The sequence below is a fragment of the Felis catus genome, chromosome D3 (genome assembly GCF_018350175.1).
Source record: "Felis catus isolate Fca126 chromosome D3, F.catus_Fca126_mat1.0, whole genome shotgun sequence".
Classification (NCBI taxonomy): Eukaryota; Metazoa; Chordata; class Mammalia; order Carnivora; family Felidae; genus Felis; species Felis catus.
In genome coordinates, this window is record NC_058379.1 from 93412187 (window position 1) to 93437945 (window position 25759).

Genomic DNA, 25759 nt, shown 5'->3' on the forward strand with positions numbered 1-25759 from the left:
ACCCCCAGCCCTGCCCAGGCTCCTGTGCCCACACGCAGGGTCTCCACTCCGTACCCGGCCAGATGAGCTTCTAACACAGGCTCCAAAGCATGAGAGTAGAGGCCACACAGGCCCCGCTCGGTCAGCCCCCAGCGACCTCCCGGCCCCGTCTCCTCCTGCCCGGCAAATACAACGGCCGCTCCCTCACAGCTCCTTGTAGTTCGGAGCGAAAAGGTGGCAGAGGCTCACGCGGCGGCCACGTGCCTTGCTCGCCGGGCAGGACGCGGCTGTCCCCGAAGGCCCCGTGGACGGTGGGGCTGGCACACATCTTGTCCCGGGGGCGCCGTGCGGTCCCTTCGAGTGCGGGGCTCGGCTCAGAGGACGGGAGGAAAGGAGAACGGGACGGGACTGTTCCAACTACCAGGGCGTGAGAGCCACGTTCTGAAACTGGGACGCGCCCTGAGCACAAGGAGGAAACGCAGGGCACCCTGGGCTTTTCCCCTTAGGCAGCCGCCCCGGTCACGGCGCAGATGACTCCGAGGGCCCCAGGCTGCAGGTAAGCGAGGCCTGTCCCGTCCCCGGGACCCTGGAACCCAGGACTGCTGAGTGAACGTTCCCCGGGTTCCAGTGGCTTTGGCTTTGTCTCCACTCTCTGCTTGGCTGTACGGAAGGATCGGTTCTTAAAGGAGAATTGAGAATATTTGCAATTAGCTAGCTAAAGATAGAAAGTGGAGACAGTACAATGGCGTGTTGTTCGACACGTAATAATAGCAGAATGTCGGGCTGTGACCTCGCTTTTTCCTGACTCACATTAATATCGTAGAACCAAACGACATCTGCAGTGAGTAAACGCTGCACTGTTTGTCCGGAGATAAAAGCGACACAGCAGACCTTTCACTTTTAGAAAGTGAAAGCCAGTTAAACGTCTCTGCATTCTGACATTGAGGAGACCCTGCCTTGCACTCTTGTGCACAAGTAATGGGAGCGTTTCGTGTCATCCCGTGTAAACTTGCCCGGTTGTAAACAAACCGGCCTGGAAACGGGACCAAATACTAAGCTGGTTGCTTGGATCTGCAGTAAATGGTGACGTCAGAGCGAATCAGAGCCCTGCAGATGTTAGACAGAAGGAAGGTTTGTTTCACATCCTCCCCGAGGTACAAATTATATTCCGGAGAATTCGACGTGTGGATGGTATGTCCAGTGGCTTCAGCGGACTCCGTCACATGGCCATCGGCACGACCTAATTCTGGAAGACCCGTAGCAGCCCCATCGCTCACCCCAGCCACCCCCAGCCCCAGGCAACCACTAATCTGCTGGCTGTCTCCGTAGATTTACTAATTCTGGACGTTTCACATAAGTGGGATCACACGGCATGTGGTCTGAGAAAGGTTATATTTCATTGTGAGCTAACAGTTGTACGCCCAGAACGAACACGTTTTTCTAGTGGGGAAAAGAAGCCCCATTAGAACTGGGCAAGATGCGGGGGCTCCTGGGGGACTCAGTCGGTTAGGCGTCCGACCTCGGCTCAGGTCCTGATCTCACGGTTCGTGGGTCCGAGCCCTGCATCGGGCTCTGTGCTGACGGCTCGGAGCCTGGAGCCTGCTTCGGATGCTGGGTCTCCCTCTCTGTCTTCCCCTGCCCCGTTCATGCTCTGTCTCTCTCTTTCAAAAATAAATAAAGATTTTAAAAAAAGGAAAAAGAACTGGTCAAGATGCCCAAGCTAGGGTCTTCTTGTCACTACCATATCCACAGCATTTCCGTGCCCGTGTGATGCTCACTGACCACCTTGTCAAGTCTCCGCACCGTCCGAGTGGTGGCCCAGGGGTCACTGCCTCGCTCGTCCTCGGAGCATCTTAGAGTCTCAGTTGGGCTGTGTAATCTCAAAGTCGAGCATCACTGGACATGTCCTCAGTCCTCATTGTCCAGAGGCTGCTCGTGTCTTCCTCCAAGTCCCCCGTACAGGACCCTACTAACGGGCTGTCCTCCGTGGAACTTGCTGCACTGGTCTCATTTCAAAGACAGTCTGTCTCTTTTATTACATACAGAATAAAGTCCAAGGAAACAAAACCCAGAAAATCACCTGTTCTGACCAGCTTACAATTTTCATTTGCCATTGACTTACTCAGCAATCTTTAATGTGTGCTATGTGATTATCACGATTATCACTCGGCTTCTCAGGCCTGTTGAGTTCCTCCAGTGGATCATCTAAGGCAACAGTTACCCCTGCTTCTCCTGTGCTCCCTAATCTCACCGGGGAAACTAACCTCAGAAATTCCCCAGAGTTTATCATCCACATGAAACATTGTTATTTATACTATGGCCAGTAACCTCCTCAGTAACACACTTCCACTGTTCCTTATGCATTTCTTATGCTGCAACTCTGTCTGGAAATCCACCCACACCACATCTAACCCAGTTGTATAGAAATATACCAACTTGTCATTCATCCTGTTTGAAAAAGTTATTTTTGTTTATTTTTGAGAGAGAGGGAGAGAGAGAGAGAGAGAGAGAGAGAGAGAGAGACAGAGCATGAGTCGGGGAGGGTCAGAGAGAGAGGGAGACACAGAATCTGAAGCAGGCTCCAGGCTCCGAGCTGTCGGCACAGAGCCCGACGCGGGGATCAAACCCACGAACCGCGAGATCATGACCTGAGCCGAAGTCGGAAGCTTAAGTGAGTGAGCCACTCAGGCGCCCCAAAGAGTCTTTTTTTTTTTTAAAAGAAATTCCGTCTAACATCTCACTGAAAACATTTCCAGGTTTGTTGAACCCAAACTGTTATGGTACCAAGTAGGCCACTGAATTAAAAGAATACCGCCTGTCAGGGCCGTTACGTGTCTCTGCTCTGTGTGTGTGTATTTCTGTCATCCTGCAGAGCACAGAAGCCCTGGTCCAGCCGCCACTGGGCCCACCTGAGTGCTAAGGGCCGGTCCAGGAGGCCGTGTGGCTGCCCCGACTTGCTCCCTCTCAGAAGGAGAGGTGGAGGGGAGTTCTTTGGGTCTTCCCATAGCACCCCGTGCGGTTGGCTCAGCAAAAGCCAGCCCTACTTTGAACTTTAGTAACGTCCTAAATATCTGCACGGTAGGCCAACGCCACATTTTCTAATGACAGTTTTTGCTCTTTGGTAATTATAAAAATATAATAGCAGCCCTACCTTAAAATTGCTGGCTTTGTACCAGGCACTAAGCTAAATGGTTAAATGTTGATGTCACTGACTTGTCCTGAGAGCTTGGCGGGCAGATGCCGCTGGTCCCTCCAAGAAGGGGAGGTGGCCAGACTTGGTGAGGCCAGTCAGCACGCTCCGGGAGCAGTGACACCAGGGGCCAAGGACTCGGTGCTAACCTGTGTCCTCAACCACCTCACCGTTCAGTCTGAGCACAATATGCTCGTGAGGGAAGGAAACTTTCCTTTTTTTATTTTGTTTTCTTTATTCTTTTTCTTTATATTTTTGAGAGAGAGAAACAGAGTGTAAGCAGGAGAGGGTCAAAGAGAGAGGGAGACAGAATCCGAAGCAGGTTCCAGGCTCCGAGCTGTCAGCACAGAGACCAACGTGGGGCTCGAACTCACAAACCGTGAGATCATGACCTGAGCCGAAGTCGGCCGCTTAACCGACTGAGCCACCCAGGCGCCCCAGAAACTTTCCTTTCTTCTTCTTTTTTTAAATTTATTTTTTCTTTTATTTTTTTTTAAAAGAAAAACATTAACCAGTGCTTTCTGGAGTCCTTCCTCAAACTTTGCCCTCTTTGTCATCGGCAGTGTGTGACTTTCAGAGGCTGGTTTGCAATGCCAGCAGCACATTCTGTGAAGCTTCTGGTAAGTGCTAGAAATTGCCGGAAGTGACACTTGGACGTGGCTTCCTGCCCTTCCAGCCCCCACTCTGTCCCTCGCGGACGCGGAGAGGGGCATCTGTGTGCCTCACGGGGCCGGTGCCGCCACATGCAGTGGTGGCCAAGCGGAGGCCCAGAGCTGCAAGCATTGGGCGCCAAAAATGCCAGCTTTTCTCCCAGGAGAGTCACAGACACGTGTTGTCAGGACCTGCATCTCTGTGTCCACCGTCGAAAGATAACCCTCTCCGTCTCAGCCTAAACCCAGACTTTCATAATGTGAGATGTTCGTGGAAACCGCCTTCAGCATAAGTACAAGTAATTTGTCTGACAAAAGAATGTCAACAGCAAGTACGTATAATTTGTGCGGTGACAAATTGTACCTGTCCTTCCCGGGAAGAAAGGGACACTGCTGTGCACCGAGACGACGGGGCAGGGTCAAGGATGGGTGCTTGCATTTAATACACAGCTCTCAGAAGCGCACGCAATCCTTTCAGAAGGTCGATGCAAATTATACCTAATAAAGTTATTATAAATAATTGCTACCTCTGCGCTCCTGGGTAATCAGTGAGTGTGGAGTGGGGAGCAGGCGGTTACAGATGAGAGACGCCTTCAGTTCTGAGCCGGGCTGTCTCACGAGGCACTTTCATCTTCACGGGAGTCGCAGGTGCCTTTTCCACAGTTAGTGACATCTTATGAAACCCGAGGCCCGTCTGACCTGGAGATTCAGCCAGGAAGGGCGAGAAGTGCGGCCTTCGGTGCGTCTTCAGGATCCGCACACCCTCACGCCCTGGTGTCACAGGAAGACACTTGTCCCCACGTGAGAGCGGCTGGAGAACGGTGGAGACCTCCCATCACGAAGGAGAATAAGTCGTCTGTGACGTTATGACCACAGCATCCCAGAACCACGTGGGAGGGCCACTCATTCCAAAGCGTTTGCTGCGACGTCCGTGCCCACACTGAGCCAAGTGGCGGGGGTCCCTTGACAGGCGCCAGGTGGCGAGATGACAGAGGGCCGAGAAGCACGGCATCCTCAGCGGGGGAGGGGACAGGGACCCACGGCAGCCTCGTGGTGGCCAGGAGGGCAGCCTCGTCCGGGCCAGAGCCTTGACACTTGATAACCCCCACCAGACGCCCTGCCACAAGCCGGCTTGTCAGATGGCTCTCTCCACCCAGCGGTCAACGTCCCTGGCAGGCGAGGGGGGGACCGTGAGCACACAGTGGGTCAGGACGGCCAGGGCCACCCGGAGCGGGCCGGGCAACGGAGACGGTGGTGGACCACCAGACGCTTAAATACAGAGGACAACGTGCGGCTGCTGGCAGGGTTGGTGGGGGGTGGGGGGTGGGGTCAAGAGGTACCAACTGCCAGTGACAGTGCAGAAGCCACGGCACAAGTGTGGCTGGGACACTGCACTCGTGTCCCGTGGTGGGAGAGGCGGCTGCACGGCACCGGTGTGGAGTACGTCCAGAGGTGCAGGCTCACCGTGAGGGACCCCTGACGCTCAGGGAAATGGTGTGTCCACTGCCCTCCAATGATAGACTTTTAAAGTTTTTTTTTTTTTTTTTTTTTTTTTACGTTTATTTTTGGGACAGAGAGAGACAGAGCATGAACGGGGGAGGGGCAGAGAGAGAGGGAGACACAGAATCGGAAGTAGGCTCCAGGCTCCGAGCCATCAGCCCAGAGCCTGACGCGGGGCTCGAACTCACGGACCGCGAGATCGTGACCCAGGCTGAAGTCGGACGCTTAACCGACTGCGCCACCCAGGCGCCCCTAGACTTTTAGTTAAAAATACACTAAAAAGGGAAAGCTTCCTGTGCCGTATCTGTGGGCTCCCGCGGTCAGCAGGGGGCCGGCTGGTCCAAATAGCATCCCTGTAAGGGTTTGAAGTGACTGGCTCCACCCGCCCGACGTGGTAGAGACGAAATGAGGCTTCGGTACAAGAGTGACTTCTTCCAGAACTCTTTGAAGAGCCCTCCCGGGTCTGTCATTACTCAGATGGCAGTATCGTGTCTGGGAAGAGATTCGCACGTGCTGGGCGTAAAGGTGGAAAGACCTTGTTGGCCCCACAGCCGGCGGTTTGGATCCCAACCCCCAACCACCCGTAATGGGGCTCTGAAGGGCGCAGTTCGCTTCCGCGGTTTCTGTTCTGTGTGCAGCCCTTGGAGACTATCCACGAGAAGCTGTTAACTGCACTTTCCCATTTAACGGGACAGCTGAGATGTGGACGGTTCAGTACAAAATGGCAATGAATGCACGGTTTAGAGGAAACTAGGACTTTTCTAGATCCATCGGTCTAAACGCACCTGGGCGCGAACCTCGACGGGAAGCTCTGCTCCAGCCCCGGCTTTCCGGGCACGACGGGAGCGGCGGAGCCACCCACACTCTTGCACACGCGCTCACACACACCCCCATTCCTGTGGTCACCTTCTTTCAGAGGATGAAATGCTGGAATAAATTCTGCACAAGATACATATTGTTAAACGACGAGCTTGCTGTAATTGACGCGAGCCCCTCGTGTGGTAAATGGATGCACAGAAACAAACCCGTAGTTAACGTTTTCCTCCTTTTCTAAGCAGTCGAGTCATCTCCCCTTAGGAGGGTGGCTAACGCCTCCCCTGGTACGTGTTTTCAAGGAGAGCAACGTGGTGTGGGAAATCTCACACTTTGGTCCGTGTTGGGCGGTTCTGAATTGAGACGGGTGGTGGAGGGGTGGGAGCAAGGTGGCTTTGTGCAAAGCCTCGCACCTTCCTGCCTCGGCTGTTGGGAGAGGACGCACTTCTGGGTGGGCGGAAGAAAGCCTAGGGAGAAGGAGTGGGCGCTAAAGTTGGCCTGTGATGATGCCTTTAAAGATGGCTTCCCACGAGTTTCATCTTTCAGGGTAGTTTTTTTTTTTTAAGTATTGTGCATTACAATAGCAGTCTTCAAACTTCTTGCTCGTTGACGCCCTGAGAGGAGTATGGGAAAGTATGTAACCCTTCACACGTTGTGTATTGACACTGCACGTCTCCACTGTAACTGTGAATTCTTACAGATGACGCGTTCCTGGCATGTTGCATCTACACTGACAAATGGAACTGGGATGTCACGTTTTAAAAAGTATTGAATGGAATGACGTTTCAATTCCACAATATGATAAGCCCCGTCATCATCGATCTTAAAAAATGCATGCCGAAGCTCTTCTGTGACATTTGGAACTCTTTCTTTTTTGCTAGCGCATATGTTGTTTTTGAACATTTCACTGAAAAGTTTTATTGGCCTTTTGGATAGGACCAGGAGTCGATTTGCTAGGAGGGACAATTCTGCCACACATCCGGCACCAGCATGCGGCCTCCTCTTTGCTTACTCTGCGTTTGGCCCCAGTGCAGCTTGTCCTGGGGCTGGAACCTGGCGCCACAGAGAAGTCAGGCCGCAGACACCAATGCCGGGGTCATATCTGCTCCCCGGACCGATGTGCTCATGGACCCAAAGTCAACGTTTCCAGGCCGGGAGAAGGTATTTTTTCTCAACTCACACTCCCGCACCTTCGGGTCCTTCTCCAGGATTTCGCCCACCTTGGCCCCACGGACCGTGCAGCGGACGGGGATCTTCGTTTCTCCAGCTGCCGAAGGACCCGACTGCGTCTGTAGCTCCGGGGAACACGGGGGTCCGGCCCCCCGCTGCACCAGCACCTCCAGCCCTGGCGGTGCGTCTCCACTCGCCCCCACACGGGGGGCGAGGCAGAGCTCGTGGGTGCGAATTTCCCGCACGGGGCTGTCCTTTGCACCTTGACCGTGCACCGTGGCACACACCACAGCACAGTTACCGAAGGGGGGAGGCCCCCTCCTGTACACGCATGACAAACACGTGCCCACACTTCATCGGCTTGCGAACTGAGAGGATGGTGAGGGAAGATACAACGGCTAAGACCCCAGGACAGCCTCGGAGAGTCTTCTGGGACCTAGAGTTCCTGGATGTCAGGATGAGGTCGCAGAGTTAGATGCCAGAAGCGGTTGATCTCCTGAAGGACAAAATATCCTTTGGGGTTATCTTTCCTTCCTTGGCAGAAACGATTTGCTTCTCTGCTGGCAAAACCTTCAGGTTAACATGTCATCGCCTCAGCTGAGGACTTTGAACACCAGTGAGCAGTGAGTTGAACAAAGTGCACTCTCCTAGAGTTCGGGCTCCCTGTGCCCCCATATGACTGGAAATGACGGGCCAGCCTCCTGTCTCCTTATTTCCGGGTACAGGCTGCCTCTTTCTTTCTCTTTCTTTCTTTCCTTTCTTTTCTCTCTTTACTTTTTTATTTATTTTTGAGAAACAGAGACAGCGTGAGTGGGGTCGGGGCGGAGAGAGAGGGAGACAGAATCCGAAGCCGGCCCCAGGCTCCAATCTGTCAGCACAGAGCCTGACACGGGGCTCGAACCCATGAACCGTGAGATCATGACCTGAGCTGAAGTTGGACCCTTAACTGACTGAGCCCCCCCCCCCCCCCCCCAGGCGCCCCTGTGACATTCTCTTTCTAAAGTTCAGCTGGCAACTTTGGTTCAGATGCTAACGACATGGTCTTCGGAGACTGGTTCGAGTTCTGGCTGTGCTAGCAGTGCCCTGTGACCCGGGGCAGGCCCTTAACCGTCCTGTGCCTCGGGGTCCTGGTCTGCGGCAACGGGGGGACATTAACGGAGCTCTCCTTTTGGGAGAGTGATTGTGGCCTGTGATCACTGGCACGGTCTGTATCTTCTATCCTTTTATTTTCAACTTGTCTGTGACTTTACATTTGGTGTGAGGCCTCTTAGACCTCAGGCATGAGGCTGGATTGGGTTTCAGCCCAGTCTGGCAATTTGAGTTTTTATTGGGGTGTCGAGTCTGCTTACATTTGATGCACCTAAACTGACATTCGGGTGTGACTCTACCTTCTTATCCGTTGGCTTTTTCTTCCACCTGTTCTTTTTTTTAAACTTAAAAAAAAATCTGATTTATGTAAGTAATCTCTACATTCAACGTGGGGCTCCAACTCACGACGCTGACATCAAGAGTCACAACTTCCACTGACTGTGTCAGCCGGGTGCCCCCATCTGTGCCTTCCTGTTAATCCTGAGATTAATGAGATACTCTCTGCCCTCCCCTCCCCCCATTAACTTGCTCCTGCACCTTCTTTCCTTAGACTTCAGCGATCACCGCAGGGAAGTCCCGCCCCGTGGAAGCACCTGCGGCCTACAGCATCAGTGCTCGCCCCCCCACCCCGCCCCCAGGTATTGGCAAGACCACGGGCCTCCGTCACAGGGGTTGGCAAACTTCCCTGCAAAGCGCCACATGGGAAATAGGCTTTGCGGTCATATGACCTTCGTAGGGCCTCCTCAACTCTGCTGTTGTGGCTTGAAAGAATCCACAGATAGATACTATGTCGACAAAGCAGTGCGGTTGTGTCCGAACAAGCTTTCTTTACTAAACAGGCGACAGGTAGATTTTGCCTGTGAGCAGTGCGCTGACCCCCGCCCTCCAGCCTCAGCCCCTTTGGGGGGTCGGGCTCCAGGAACGTTCTATCTCTTCCGTCTCTTGGAGCCTGGGGGCGATGAAGGCTTCCACTCGACCTGTCACAGGGAGTCCGCCCAACCACGTTGGTGCTGTATTCCCATCCTCACCGTACAGTCCCTCAACCAAACTCTCTCGCCGAATGCCGCAGCGGTCGCCCGGCTCCTGCTGAGACCCTAACAGACCTGTAGGCTTGCGTCACGGCGAAGGTTCCACCGCGTCCCAAACGACAGTTTGGGCAGTTTGCACGTGTGTCTCCTGCCCAGGAGGAGCCTCCTGCAGGGCAGACGCTGCCTTAGTTGTATCTGTATCCCCACGTACCTGTCCCTCACTCCACAAAATGGGAATGAACAATCTTGGCTAAACTAAACTAAACGAGTACTGCAGAAAGGGAGGCAGGGGAGGTGAGGGTTTGGAAAAAAGACTCGAGGGGTTTTATTTTATTTTATTTATTTTTTTTTTTTAATTTTTTTTTTCAACGTTTATTTATTTTTGGGACAGAGAGAGACAGAGCATGAACGGGGGAGGGGCAGAGAGAGAGGGAGGCACAGAATCTGAAACAGGCTCCAGGCTCCGAGCCATCAGCCCAGAGCCCGACGCGGGGCTCGAACTCACGGACCGCGAGATCGTGACCTGGCTGAAGGCGGACGCTTAACCGACTGCGCCACCCAGGCGCCCCTCGAGGGGTTTTATTTTAAAGTGGGCAGGCTGTGACAAGAGACATATCCGGGAGAGGTGGAGTTCACGAAGGGGGAGAGCCGGGGGATCTGTCTCAAAGTTACCACAGAAGGAAAAATTCCAGGACCTGGTGTTAATATGTGAACTCAAGTGTGGGTGTCTGGCTGGTGTGACCCCGTCAGCTGTGCAGGGTGTCTGAGCACCTGGTGTAGCACGGTCAGCTGCTGCTGACAGTGAGTCTGAGGAAGGGAAAGAATGAGTACAGTTCATTTTGCAATTAGGTCACCGCATCCTTTGACAGTGGTGTCCACAGAGTGGCCTGTATTCAAGCTTCAGAAAAAGCTGCTGAGTAGCAAACTGGAACCAGAAAGTTGGAGCACCTACTTAGAATAGTGACTTTTTAACAAATAGGTTTTTTTTTTTTAAAGGTTTATTTATTTATTTATTTATTTATTTATTTATTTATTTATTTTAACGTTTATTTATTTTTGGGACAGAGAGAGACAGAGCATGAACGGGGGAGGGGCAGAGAGAGAGGGAGGCACGGAATCTGAAACAGGCTCCAGGCTCCGAGCCATCAGCTCAGAGCCCGACGCGGGGCTCGAACTCACGGACCGCGAGTGACCTGGCTGGAGTCGGACGCTTAACTGACTGCGCCACCCAGGCGCCCCAACAAATAGGTTTTTAAGTTGAGAAAGTAATACATGAAAATACTTGGTCAAGATGAGCCTAGAATCTAGAAGTTTATATTGAACACAGTGCTTCCTATACACAGTCGTAACGGATTTATAAATTATGGAATTAGAAAACAAGAAGACACAGCAGGGCCTGAAGACACCAATGTTAACGGACCAGCACCAGGTCAAAGTGGACCCAGCGGGCCGGCTTCTGGGCCTGGAAGGTGGCCCCGGAGTGGGGGATGGGCTCGCCCCGGGAGCCGGCCAGGCCTCCTACAAGGAGTAGGAAGCTGAACAAGCAACAAACAACAAGCAACAAATGGCTGATGCCCACAGCTGCCCAGGGCTTCTGAACAGGGTGGGGGCTTAGGAGCATGAAGCCGGGAAGACCCAGAAGGAATCCCACTGCCTGTAGACCCTAGATCTGATGTTGTCCCAATTGCCGAGAACCTTCACATGCCATGTGGGCCCCAGTTCTGGGCCGACAGTGGAAGCAGCAGGAAGGTGGCTAACCAGGGAGGAGTGAGGAGGTGGAGGGCAGGGGGGAAGAGCCAGTGTCCCCGGCCCACTTACACTGTGCCTGCAAACCTAAATTCCAAGACGTGTGAAGAAATCCAGTGTAAAAAAGACAGCTAATAAATCAACAATCAAAACATTTTTTCTCCTTAGAATTAAACATTAAAAAAAATATGTTTATTTTTGTGGGGGGGGAGGGGCAGAAAGAGAGGGAGACACAGAATCTGAAGCAGGCTCCAGGCTCTGAGCTATCCGCACAGAGCCTGACACGGGGCTCGAACCCACGAACCTCGAGATCACAACCTGAGCTGATGTTGGACGCTCAACCGACTGGGCCACCCAGGCGCCCCTCCTCAGATAATTTAAAGTAAGAAATAAAACAGGCACAAATGAAAGAATAGATGGATAGGACAAAGGGCCGATGAGAAATCGTCACAATAAAAAAGTCATTGAAATAAATGCTTCAAATGTTAAAGACAAAACCAGCTCCAAGACAAAATTAATAAAGGCTGTTGAGTCACAAACCTGCGGCAAGGTAGCCCTTCTGGTGTCACTCTTATTTTACCAGGAGTTCAGGGTGTTAGAAAGGAGATGAAGTTTTGTCAGGTAAAGAGAGGAAACGCTGACTGGCCAGCATCCTAAGAAGGTGGGACTCTGGAGCGGGAGGAGCCTTTCCGGCTGGTCGGCGGGTGCTGGCAGGTGCATTTCACAGGCCTCGGGGCTGAAGGGGGCCAGCAAGCAGCTGCGGGAACTTCCCAGAAGACTGGCTGGGCTGTGGGGCGCTGGGAGAGGCTGTTGTCCCGCAGGGGGCTGCGCCCCTGTAAGGAGCGGGGCCACCGTGACTCTAACGAGGCGTCATCCCGTGCGGAGGCCACCCCAGGAGGAGCTCTCCACACAGACTCTCACGGCGGCGCATTAAGGGACCGGCCACCACTGGGGGCGGGTGAGGACTTCGTCACTACCGGGCCTTTAGCATCTTGGTCTTGGAATGTAAGATCTACTCGCCAACATACGGTTGCTCCTTGAGTAACATGGGTTTGAACGGGGATTTTCCCAATACATGCACATTGTTGTAAATGTATTTTCTGTTATGATTTCCTGCATAACATCTTCTTTTCGCTAGATTTTTATTGTACGGACACAGTATGTTATACATACAACATACAAAATACGTGTTCATGTTGTTGGTCAACAGCAGGCTCCTGGCGGTCAAGTTCTTGGGTCAAAACTTACCAGGGCGGGGAGGAAGCACACGTAACCCGTGTTACCCCAGGGTCAACTCTACTTTAGAAATGTGGCCATGTATGTGGCCAGAAGAAAACTCGACTGCAAAGCATGGAAAGAGTTCGGTGCAAGTTTTCAAGCTCTCAAGACTGACAACCTTCAAGAGCAAGGTAGCGAAGTAGACGTCTCTCCGGACCTAGCTGTCAAGATTGCTGCTTGGAGGCGATGTGAGGGAACAACGAAATCCCCGGGAACAACGGATCCCGGGAAGTCCCTGTCCGGAGGCGCGGGTCAAACCCGAGCGAGGCGGCGGGACACGACAGCGCGGCGCCGCGGCCCCGGGCCGGGAGCCCAGCCCCCGCCCCGCGGCGTGTGCGCACGCGCCCAGCCTCGGGGCGGGGCCGCGGGGGCCACGCTGCCTCCGCTGGCGCGCCGGTCGCGCGGTGACGCCAACGGACACGGCGCGCGGGGGGGGGGGGGGGGGGGGGGCGGAGTCTCGGGCGCCACCGCCTCCGCTCGCTCCCGCGCCGCGCGGTGACGTCATCAGGCCGGGACGCGCGCCCGGACCTCTGGGCGCCGCCGCCTCCTGCCTTCGCCGCACGCCGTCGTCATCCGGCCCCGACGCGCGGTGACGCTATCGGGCCCCGACGCGCGGGGGGCGGGGAGAGACGAGCGGGCGGTGCCTCGGCCGGGTTGGAGCTGAGCGCAGAGGGCGGGGAGAGGCAGCGAGTTGAGGTGGGGCCGGGGAGGGGCGGGGAGGTGGCGGCCGGAGCATGGCGGACCAGATCCCTCTGTACCCGGTGCGCAGCGCGGCGGCCGCGGCCCACCGCAAACGCGCGGCCTACTACAGCGCGGCGGGGCCCGGGTCGGGGGCCGAGTGGCCCAGCAGGTAACGACGGGGCGGACCTCCCGCTCTCCGTGGCGCTCCCCCGCCCTCCCCGCTCCCGCTCCCTGCCCGGTGGGGTCCCCCTGCAGGTGCGGCCGGTCCCCGACTCCCCAGCCGGTCTGTCCGCGCACCCGCAGGCCGCGCACCGTGCTTCCGACTCCGGCACGCCGGGACTCTGGGAGGGCGGCCACCCGGTGGGGGGGGGGGGCTCCGGGATGCGCTGTCAGGCCCTCTGTCCCGACCCCGGGTGCCCTGGCGCCCATCGCAGACGGAGAAGAGTTCCCCATTGCCCCCCCCCCCCCCCCCCGTGCCGTTGCTGCGCTCTCAGCTGCGCCGGCGGGAAGTCACGCGGACTCTCCGGTGTTCGAACCTCCGGGCGTTACTGGAGAGATTGTGGACGTGACCCCTGTAACTTGTACTTAGCGTCATAAATATGTACCTTCACGGGCAAGCACTGTTCTCACAAATGTGGAACGTTTCGTTTTATTTGCAGACTACACTTTTTACTTAATCATGGGTTTACAAAGTATTTTTTGTTGACAAGAATTTTTGCTTGTAGCAATGGGAAACGGAAGTTCGGAAGGCTAAGTTGGTTAATGGGGACCACAGTTTAGGGGTAGACTGAAAACCTACCCACCTTTCATTTTACAATGGAGGTCTCATACCCTATTTGGTTTTAGCTCATATTTATTTCTTACCTAAAGAGAAGAACACTGCATTTAATAAATGGTAGAGTTATTAGAAAAAGAAGTGGAAAGAGGAAATACTGTTCTCTACAGTAAATGGAAATTTTATTCCTGAGGAATTTTAGAAGCAATTAACTTTTAATACATAAGAGGAAGAAAACTGCATATATATTTCAATATCCAGTTGCTTCAGGATTCTAGTTTTAAGGTAGTTTTTGTTGCAGGCTGTTTGAAAGGCTATGACATACAGTCGAAGAACGTGTATTATAATGTTACAGAGCTGAATTGAATCTTGGTTCATTGACTTACTTGCTGTTTGATCTTACTTAAACGGAACCCCCGTTTCCTGGGATGTAAAAGCGGGGACACTGGCTCTTCTTACAGGACTGCCGAGAGTTACAGAGCTGTAAGGTGCCTGTGTCTGGTGTTTGTACCATTTCTCCTTTCCTCCCTCATATTACCTATGAGAGTAATCGCGTTAGTAATTCTCCAAGTGGTCGGTTTTAGAAGATCGTTATTTGGAACTATCCTGCTTATTTCACAATCGATTTCCATCATGGTTTGCATCTCCGTTTTTGGTGCGTACATATTTAGGATCCCTTCGTCTTCTGGTGGATTGTTTCTTTTATTACACCATATTCTTTGTCTCTGGTAATTTTCTTTGCTCTGAAATTTACTTCTGCCATATTGTGGTTTAATGTTTGCATCGTGTTCGCTTTCAACCTAAGTTGAATTTGAAGTGAGTTTCAAATTCTTTGTTGGATCGCGATCTGCCACTAAGCACTCTCAGTCTCTGTCTTTGGATTGTTGTATTTAAACCCTTTACCTTTAAGTTAATTGCTACCTTAGAGCTCAGGTGCTATTTTATGGTCTGTTTTCTGTTTCTCCTGATTCTCATTCCCCTTCTGTTTCTCTTCTTGCCCTCCTTTAGGTTACTTGAGGTTTTCTTGGATATCTCCCCAGTGTTTTTGAGTGTAGGTCCTTGTATGTTATTGTGTTCGCTCTGTTGGGTATTGCAGTATACATACACAGGGACTTACTACCATGGTATGTTGGTATTAGGATTTTACTCCATGGAGTGAAGTGTGTAAACCTTGCTTACATTTTGGTCCCTTTACCCATTTCCACCCCCCCCCCCCCCCTTAACTCATATCAGAAGGTGTTACACTTTTTGTTTATTTTTTTTATATATTTTTTAACGTTTATTTATTTTTGAGACAGGGAGAGACAGCATGAACGGGGGAGGGTCAGAGAGAGAGGGAGACACAGAATCTGAAACAGGCTCCAGGCTCCGAGCTGTCAGCACAGAGCCTGACGCGGGGCTCAAACTCACGGACCGCGAGATCATGACCTGAGCCGAAGTCGGATGCTTAACCGACGGAGCCACCCGGGCGCCCCTACACTTTTTGTTTAAATCATCAAATACAATTTATAAAACTCAGGATTATAAGGATAGTTCATTGTACGTACCCATGTTTTTGGTCATTCTGTTATTATTCATGCTATTTTGCTCATTTCCTTCCTGGTGTTCCAGGATTCTCTTTTTTCCCCCAATCCATTCTATTTGAGAAACTTAGTATAGCCAATCTTGAAACGTCTTTCATCTTAGAATGTTTTCACTAACCCTTCATTCCTGAGGGGTAGATTTATTGGATATAGAATTCCTGGTTGACAGTTTTTTCTCACCACTTGAAAACTCTTGTTACATGTCTGGCTACCCTTCATGACTTCTGCAGAAGTTCACTGCCACTCGAATTGGGATCCCTGCAGCCAGTGTGTTATTTGTGCCTGACTGCATTCAAGTTTTTGTTTCTCATTTTTACAAGTTTAACTGTGATGTATCTTGTGGACTTTGAGTTTATCTTGGTTGGTACTTAGTTAAGCATTCTTAATCTGTTGGGGTTTGTTTCACCAAAGTTAGGGAGTTTCTAGCCGTTAGTTTCTCGTGTACTCTCTCTTTGGTTCCCCCATCTCCTCTCTCTCCTGCTGGTACTCAGATGATACAAATGTTGGACATTTGTTAGTGTTATGTAATTCCCTGGGCTGTTTTCCCCCCAGTTTCTTTTTTCTGTGTTCGGATTGTGTGCATTCTATTGATTTGTTCTCAAATTCCCCAATTCTGTCCTCTGTAGTCTTCACTCTTCTATTGATCCCATCCAGCAGTGTTGTACTTTCGCTGTTGTATTGTTCAGTTTTATAGTTTCTATTTGTTTCAAGAGAGTTCGTAATTGATTGTTGAAGTGTTTTTCTGTATGCTGCTTAAAATGGTGGTCACCTAATTCCAGTATCTGAGCTAGCCTCGGCTTAGGTGTGTGTTGCCTTTTGTAAGTCCCACCGTGAGTGTTTTGGTTCTCGTATGACTGATGGGTTTTGATTTTATCCCGGACATTCTGGCTGTTAATGTTTGGTTATACGTGGGTCCTGTTGTATCTTTTACTTTAGCAGGTGATCAGCCTGTTTAGATTTAGCCTATAGGTCCCGGCCTACATTTATGGGCTGTGATTCCAATGACAGTTTAATTTTGTGCTGTGATTTTTGGTGTCCTTGCTTTATGTGGTCCTACTGGGACTCTTATCCTCTCTGCTTATGCTGCTGAGAGGAGGAAGGGATTTCCCCAGACCCAGCGTCTGTTTGTATGAGAAGGAAGTGTCAGGCCTTGTGACAAGGAGGCTTTGTTGGCTGCACGGTGGTTGTGGTTGTACCTGTTCTGTGTGTGCCTGCTGGCGGTTCTGGTGCCTCTGGTTAGAAGAGTCTGAGCACCCCTGAGGCCACATCCTTCCCACTGGTGCCCCCCTCCCCCCCCCCCCGCCGCTCTGGTCTCTGGTGGCACAGGAGGGAGGCGGGGGAGATTCAGGCTTCCTGGACTGGCTGCTTCTGAAGTGAGATTGCAGTTGGTGCTGCCTGGTTGTCCTGGTGAGAGAGGGGAACCTGAGGCCTGTGGGGACAGAGGGGCTTTTGAGGCCTCTAGGGTTCCTCTAACGTGCTGCCCAGAGGCACCAGTGTCCCCTGATAGGACAGGGGAGTCTTAGGGCCATTTCCCACAGGCACTTGGTGATCTCTTGCGGCTGGTGGTGGACTCTCTCCAGGGGAGGAATGACCCTCCTGGGCTGCCTTTTGTTGCTTGGTTGGGAGTTAGGGAATACCAGGCCTAGGTCCTTCCTCCTGTCGGTGGGCGCGTGTAAGACGTCCTCCCCTGCGCTGTTTCTCCGGTCCTCTGTTCCAGAGCAGCCCAGCTCGCTTCCTCTTTACTGCTGCCTTTTTATCATCTTCCAGAGCACTCCTTTGGTTGGCTCTTGCTTTATTTCCAAGGTTTATGTGTGGACTTGGGGAGCAGGGAGAGGTGGGTCTTAAGCGGAAGTTGTGCTTTTACGTTATTTTGTGAAGTTTGGTTGCGTTTTGTCACGGGAATGTGTGTGCAGTTGGAAAGCTAAGTGGCAGAACGCCCAGAAGAAGGTGCTGTGGCTCTGTGCTCTGCTTCCTCCCTTCTCCTTCCCTCACCCCTCACCCCCCGAGGCAGTTATTTCGGACTCTTGCGGCTGTTTCTGCTGGCGTTGAAAATCTCCAAATTTCGGTGCCTGTGTTCCTGACTTTGTCAGCACCTGCAGTTACTTTCTTGTGAAGCCTTGCGAATCTCCACCCCAGCCGCGATAGAATTAAACGCCCCGCTGGCTCCTGTGGTCCCCTGCTCCCCTCACGGCACAGATTGCACTTGACGGTAAATGTTGGTGCGGCGGCTGTCAGATTTTCCCCCTGATGCCTGGCCTTATGAGTTGGGAAATGTTCCCTTCTCTTCTACTTTCTGGAAGACATTGTGTAGACTTGGTGTTGACTTCTTTAAACGTTTGCTAGAATTTCCCAGTGAAACCATCTGGGCCTGCAAATTGCTTTCCTGGGTGTTTCAATTTACAGACGCAGTTTCTAGGCTGTTCACGTGAGCCGTGTCACGTTGGGTGAGTTGTGATTGTGCCCTTTGAGGAATTGGTCCCTTTCAGAAAAGTCGCCATGTTTGTGTGTACAGAGTTGTTGGTCATGTTCTCTTGGTGGCTTTGAGGTGGTTTCATTCAGATGTTGGTGGTTTGTGCTTCACTCCTTTTTGTGGGTTAGTCTTGCTAGAGATGTGATCTTTTCCAAGAGCCATCTTTTATTTTACTGATTTTTTTGTAGTTTTCTATTTCATGAATCTGTGTCTTATTTTTTCCTATCTTTTGATTGCTTTAGGTTTATTTTTCTTATCTCATTCTTGTTTCTTAGGGTGGGAGTTTCGATTATTGATTGGAGACTTTTCCTCCTTTGAAAAAAAATTTTTTTTAAGTTTACGTATTTATTTTGAGAGAGAGAGAGCAGGGGAGGGGCAGAGAGAGAAGACGACAGAGAATCCCAAGCAAGCTCTGAGCTGTCCGCACAGATCCCGATGTGGGGCTTAAACCCACAAACCTTGAGATCGTGACCTGAGCCGAAACCAAGTTGGATGCGTGACTGACTGAGCCACCTAGATGCCCCAGGCTTTTTTTTTGATTAATGTTTGCTTGGCATATAATTTTCCATTATTTTACTTCCAGCCTACTTACGTTTGAGGTGAGTTTCTTGTAGTCAGCTTATGGTGGGATTCTACTTCTTATCCACGCTGCCCATGTCTGTCTTACGCTTGATGTATTTAGAACATTTATGTTCACTGTCACGATTGATAAGTTAGGGCTGATATCTGCCGTTTTCCTTTTTGTTTTCTGTGGTTTTGTTTCCTTGTTTTCTTTTTCCTGTTTTCCTGTGGGTTACTTGAACATTTTTTAGAATTCCATTTAGATTTACCTGTGGTGGTTTTCACTGTATCTCTTTGTATAGATAATATTTGGTGGTAGTTCTAGGTGTTTCATTATCCATATGTGACTCATCACAGTGTTCTGGGGTTGATATTTTATCTGTTAGTGAAGTGTAGAATCCTTACCTCACGACATCCCTTTACTCGTCTCTGTGGTAAAGCTATTATTTTGTAAAATGACGTATAAATTTTATATATGTAGAAGTATGTAAGTATTTCCCTTTCGTGTAACTAGAATCACACATCAGTGTTCTAACTTTTGCTTTATTGCTCAAGCATAATTTAGAAGAATCAAAAGAAGGAATGCCTGTCGTATTGACCCATGTTTTTGCTATTTCTGTTATTCTCTTATTTTCTGAAATTCCTGAATTTATTTTATTATTTCCGTTTTAAGAATTCCTTGCTATTCTTTAATGTAGGTGTGCTCGAAACAAATTCTCTTAATTTTCTTTCATCTTAGGAGGTCTTTCTCCTTCATTCATGAAGGGTAATTTTACCAGATATACAATTTGGGGTTGACAGGTTTTTTGTATTTTTTTTTAGCACTTGAAAAATGTTATGTTGCTTCTTTTCAGCCTCCGTGATTTCTGATGAGAAATCCGATGTCATTTGGATGTTTCTTTTCCCGTGGGTAATACGTTACTTCTTACTGCTGTCAAGCTTTTTTCTTGTCTTGATTTTTCAGTAGTTTCACCATTATGGGTCTTTGCATAGATTTCTTCGGGTTTATATCGTTTGGAGTTCACATAGCATATTGAATCTGCGTGTTTATATCTTTGGTCAAGTTAGAAGTTTTCAGCCATTTTTTGTGTACTTTTGAGCCCCACCCTCTTTCGTGTCTTCTTCTGATACTCTCTCTGGAGACAACTTTGGAGATCTTTTCTTGTCTCATACGGTCCTGAGTTTTCTGCTCTTTTGCTTTAAGTCCATTTTCTGCTTACATTGGGTGGTTTTTGTTGTTCACTTAAAGAAAGTTCCTTGGTTTTTCCTTTGTCTCTTCCATTCTGCTCCTGAACCCTATCCGTTAGGGTTTTAGATCTCTGTTACTGTATGTGTAGTTTCAGAATTTCCATTTGATTCTTCTTCATGTTGGTATCCTTTGCTGAAATAGCTGTTGGTTTTCATTTGCATCAAGTATGGTTTTTTTTTTTTTTTAATTTATTTATTTTTGAGAGGGAGACAGAGCAAGAGTCAGGGAGGGGCAGAGAGAGAGGGAGGCACAGAATTGGAAGCAGGCTCCAGGCTCTGAGTTGTCAGCACAGACCCTGACGCGGGGATTGAACCCACGAACTGTGGGATCGTGACCTGAGCCAAAGTTAGACGCCTAACCAATTGAGCCCCCCAGACCCCCCAGTATGAGTGTTTTTTGATTGTATCCTAGACATTTTGGGTATTAGGCTTTGAGGCTCTGGATCTTCTGTTCTATTAGGCCTCCTCTGACCCCAGGACTGAGGGGCGGGGAGGTGGGATGAGGCCATGTTGCCTTATAACTGCCTCATGGGGTGAAAACCGGGTGTCCCTTTACCGCTGGGCAGAGATGGGGTCTGAGGCGTCCCACTGGGCTCTGCTGATGTCTCCTTGTCTGGGGAGGGGAGGAGTGCCTGTTTATTACACCTTGTGGCCTCCTCCAGTGTCTCCTGAGGGTCCTTTACCTCTGGGTTCCAGCTTGTCCTGTCATGTGCTGTGACAGTGGGAGAGATGGGCAGGAGGGACCAGGCTTTTCTTGGGGCTGTCTTAGGTCTGTGCCCGAGATTGTTTTCTGGCTGCTGACTCTCTTGTACACAGCATTGGGAGCTCCCGCTGTGTTGCTCCTGGGGTGTGAGGTCCCTCCTGGTCTGCCTCCTCCTCCCCCTCACCTGTCTGTGTGTGTCATCTCCAGCTTGTAGCTGTCTGTTGGGGAGTTGGGAAGGGCTCTGCTCAGTCTTGCTCTGGAACTGAAAGGAAGGAGTAATTTTCCTTTGTTTTTTGTTTTTGTTTTTGTTTTTCCTCCTTGTATTTTAAAGTCATTCTTACTTATTTTTCATTCATTAATAGCTTTTCAGATATAGTTCACATACCATACAGGTCTCCCACTTCAAGTGTAAAATTCAGGGGCGCCTGGGTAGCTCAGTCGGTTAAGCGTCCGACTCTTGGTTTTGGCTCAGGTCGTGATCTCACGGTTCGTGGGATTGAGCCCCATGTTGGGCTGTGTGCCGACATTGCGGAGCCTGCTTGGGAGCCTCTCCTCTCTCTCTTTGCCCCTCCCCGGAGGGTGTGTGTGCTCTGTCTCTCTCAAAATAAACTTAAAAAAGGGTAAAATTCTGTGTTTTAGTGTATTCACAGATAAGTCAGCCATCACTGCAGTCAGTGTTGAGCATTTTTGTCACCTCGGAAAGAAACGTGGCACGCTGTAGCTGCCATCCCACTTCATCTCTAGATTTTCTTTCTTCTCTCTTCTTTTTTTGGTAAGTTTTATTTAAGTAATCTCTACATTTCATTTGGGGCTCAAACTCAACGATCCTGAGATCAAGAGTCCCACACTCCTACTGAGCTAGCCAGCCACCCTGCTATAGATTTTGTTATTGCAGCAAACTATATTTAACAAAACTAACCGTTTTTAAGTGTACTTTTGACCTAATATATAACAAATCACTAATTTCATACTTCGGAATTGGTAGATAGTTTAAGGTTTGTCTAGTATTTCTGTTTTGGGAAATATGTGTGCTGTGTATTAGAATGCAGCTAAAAAATTATATGATCTATAATATAAATTTTAGATTAAATAGTACAATCTAAAAATGATATAAATTTTTGATTAAATAATAAAATCTAAAAAATAGTTTAAAAATGAAAAGTGTAAATGCAGTCTTACATTTCCAAGAACAAAAGTTAATATTATGAGGTTTTTTTTCCTCCACATAGGCAATAGAAAGCTAATTAGTTGTTAGAAAAACAGCTTTGGGGGGCGCCCGGGTGGCTCGGTCAGTTGAGCATTAGACTTCAGCTCAGGTCATGATCTCATGGTTCGTGGGTTTGGGCCCTGCATCCGGCTCTGTGCTGACAGCTCAGAGCCTGGAGCCTGGTCCGGATTCTGTGTCTCCTTCTCTCTCTGCCCCTCCCCGACTCGCGCTCTGTCTCTCTCTGCCTCTCAAAAATAAAACTAATAAAAACAAGTAAAAAAAAAAAAAAAAAGAAAAACAGCTTTGATACAGGCTTTTCTTGCTTTGTGAACTTTAAAAGCCTCTTTCTCTGACCATATAAAAATATAATTTTGTGCTCACAATGTATAAGGAATTGTACTAAAGTATTTTAAAAGTTCTCCGGTTTTCTTTGGAGTGAAATAACTTATTTCATTATAATCAGACCAGTTTAGGACACAATATACTTAAAATATAGTGATGGCAAATCGTTAAAACTTGTATAGAATTTTTCATCCTGAGGTTTATATTTTATGAAAATTTCAAGGGGACAAATTAGATGTGATTTGAGTGTGGTTTAACATGTGTGAGGATGTTCCTGGTTGTTTTTGTTTTGTTTTGTTTTTTCAGTATGTTAGTAGGTGAATGAAATGCTGTCTCCCACATGTGGTATTCAACAGTTCACTAGGAATGCAATCACTTGTTAAGATCATTTTTTTGGTAAACTAATGTGAAGCATCTATTCCTTCTTGTATTATGTGTAGTTGGGTAAAAGTAAGATAACTTTTAAATTTGTTAGTTTGATATTTGTATTTCTGTCTCTTAAACGGTACCTGTGTTATTCACCTTATCATTACACTTGAATGAAGAATGAATAACATTGGACATTATTTTGTTTATCCATGTCTGTTAGTACCTTTTCCTTGCTTCTCTTTGCAGTGTGGCTTTTGGCCCAGCCTAGAGCCATTTGCAGTATTATAATAGTTAAACTTTAGTGTTTGAAAAGAGATTCATGCTGAGAACAGATGGCTATTGTCTGATTATCTCTAAAATATTAGCATGTTTCTTGATAGAGGCAACACAAATTTTTTTAATGCTAGTTTTCCCATTCTGAGTGTCTATACACAGTTTTCTCTGAATCTTACAAATTTTACAACTGTGATGATGATCTAAAAAATATTTTACGAGTTGTAAAGATGAAACTTCTCCTTTTCTGTGACAATTTACAACTGAAAAGGTTTTTTGAAGTACAGAATGACTCTTAAGATAGCATTTGTCAAAGTGCCCAGGCCTCCTTGGATCAGACACATACATATTCTTAAGGGTCTGTAGCTCACCAAGTTTATGAAGTTCTTTAAATCTGCCAGGACAAGAATATTTCGGTTGAATTTTCTGCAGTTGACAGTATTAGCATGAAGATAAGAGTTGATGATTGTGAAGGTCACAGTTTGAGGGGACTGAGTATGTATCCTGAGCCAACTGGCCCACTTATCTTTAAATTTCTAGATTGGCATTTGCATAATATTGGGTATTGTAGCATTAACTCTAATTTAGAAGTTTGTTTCAATTTATGCATAGCATCTGTGTAATTTCTTACGTCAAGAAGTTGGTATTCGGTCTCTTTTAGAGCATCTTGGAAGAGGGATCAGTAGCTCCGAGGTGACTGTGTGTGTAGTTCACGTGAGGGGCGTCTCTTGGCTTGAGGGACCAGCAGGCCCTTGTCCTTGCTCGTTCTGTTGCCGAGGTCACGGCTTGCTTCTTGGGCACTGTTCCTTTCCTTTTTTTTTTTTTTTTTTAAACTATTCCACTGTTTACCTCCTCCGCTAGTGTAGGAAGGGAAGACTGGAAAAGTCCCAATTTCTCAGTACTTCATACACTTTTGCTGCATATTAATGACTCATCAGTGACACTTGAACTTGGAAGTTGTATTTGATGAAGGAAAAAGACGTTTCTTTATAGCCCTTTGCTGCTTTGTTTTTCCTACTTTATTAACATGTAAGCAGAGGGGGCAGTGTCTATTTTTCTTCCAGAAGGTTTCAGCATTAGGCGTATTTTAATGGTTTCTCCCTTTACTAGCAGTTGGCTTCTCAGAAATGTTTCTCATCAAAATGGAAACAATAAGGCTGTTAGATGCTTAATGTGAGTTTAAGCTAGTTATTGTATTGACCTACTTTTCCTTTTCCTTAGATTCATGCAAATTACGTGCCTTCCAGCCCTTGAGTGTTTTGTTGAAAGTTCCTAATTTTTGTAAACCTTTGGCAGCAGCTCAGATAGCTGTCTCCACCTCTTAGCGTGGCAGTCCTCGTGGGTTTGGTATCATCTGTTCTGTCGTCTTTGTTCACTTTGTTTTTACTCGTTTTAAAAATATGTTTCCAGAATTATACTTAATTGCTGGAAACGTTGATTTTTCTTGAGTGACAAACCAATTAAGTGTGTATGACACTAGGCAACAAAGACACTTAAGATTTTCTGCTTATCCTGTCTCTGAAAAAATCCATTATTCATCGTCTTATTGTTTTTAAATACTGAGGTAAAATTTTCAATACAATAGGAAAATTGCTTTGGAAATGGAATAAATTGCTTGCCAGTTCAAAGGCTCCATTTCTGAAGTGGAGGTTACTAAACATGATGTTGCTTATATCCATTATCTTTCAGACTCATTGTACTACTTTTCTAGCATTAAACTTGATAAGATTGTGACTTTTGCTAAAATGCAACACAATCGCGGAAAGAACCTAATGAAAAAGACGAAAAATCTCATTTTGTATACTATATTATAATATATTTAAGTGGCGTTTTGAATTTTAATTGCATTGTGTATAAATATTCATTTTCTAGTCGACTGTTTTAAAAGAAGGGACCTTATGCAGAAAATAAGAAAACAAGGAATTTTTCAGAGGAAACCTACTGGCCCTGTTTTAGGCCTGCTGCTTCACAGATGACCTGGGCTTTCGCCTGAGTATCTCAAGTGACCAGTCCCTTGTTGTGGGGATGTTCTGTGCTTGCTGCTTTGCTGCTTGGTGAGGCTGGGGGTGGGGGGTGGGGCGGCAGGTGCTGCTGCCTCTCCCCACTGTGACCTTGACCTTCAGCAGGCGGCCTTCCGGATGTGTTTAACCAGGCTTAATCACCGACATTAAAGTTTTCCCGTGCTTCTTGGGTGTACTTTTAAGCAGCACAGCACAGTAATGGTCATCTTTGTAGATAAATCTTGTATTCGTTTTTCATGTTTTCAGATATTTATGTTTTCATGGGCTAATTAGAACCTGTGGTTAAAGTTTACTCACATCACACACAAAAAAAGGCTTTCGATGCATTTTCACAAAGAGTTCTCCAGAGAAGTTGTTCACACCGACCAGCCATGGAGTGCCTGGTTATCCAAGATTGTTAGGAATGCTAAGTGTTAAGAATTAGTTTTTTCAATTGTTTTAATTTGCACTTTTCAAAAGTTCTTTTTGAAAACAAAATTTTTTCCTAGGTTGAAAATCTTCTTCCGAAAATTAAAGTGGAAGTCCCTCCCCTTGGCTTGCCTGGCCCGCAGTGTCCCTCCCTGGCCTTGCCCCCTCCAGTCCGGGGCCCTCAGGGCTCTGCAGCCCCTTCTGGGTCTTTCGGAGACCAGTGCTGTGTCTCCAGGTCCCCACACCTCCTTTGTTTTCCAGCTCCGCTCCCTTTGAAAGGAGCCAGTCACCGCCCTCCCCCCCCCCCCCCCCAAACTGAAGCTCTCCAGACCTTGAACACGGTCCCCGCCGCCCCAGCCCCTGGAACCCTCCTGTGCCTCTGTCTGCGAAGTCCACTGCTCTGATCACCTTGTGGTTCTGGAGTCCTTCCAGGCTGGTCTTTGGGGTGTGGCTCCTTTCATTGAGCAGAATGTTTTGAAGCTTCATGTTGTAGCACGTGTCGCAATGTCCTTTTTTTAAGGCTGAATAATACCACATTATGTGGATAGAGCACATTTGTCTTGGACATTTGAGTTACTTTGCTTTTTATAGTAAAAATTTCCGGTATTAATCGTCTAAAACTAGGAGTTGAGTGAATATGGGTGAAGTGCGTTAGACTGATGCCTGACAGCATCG

The 25759-nt window shown here is 48.7% G+C and overlaps 1 protein-coding gene across 13 annotated transcripts in view; it reads left to right on the forward strand.

The window, feature by feature from the left end:
* The first annotated feature begins 13138 nt into the window (after positions 1 to 13138).
* Positions 13139 to 25759, forward strand: part of ATP9B (ATPase phospholipid transporting 9B (putative)) — a 251509-nt gene continuing 238888 nt past the window's right edge. For 11 of the 13 annotated variants that reach the window (XM_023242122.2, XM_023242125.2, XM_045041287.1 and 8 more), the window contains exon 1: positions 13140 to 13293. In XM_023242122.2, the coding sequence (XP_023097890.1) occupies positions 13178 to 13293 (116 nt within the window). In that variant the 5' untranslated portion in view covers positions 13140 to 13177. Of the gene's footprint in view, positions 13294 to 25759 lie in introns of all 13 variants that reach the window. The other 2 variants (XM_045041291.1, XM_045041296.1) reach the window with 1 other exon arrangement.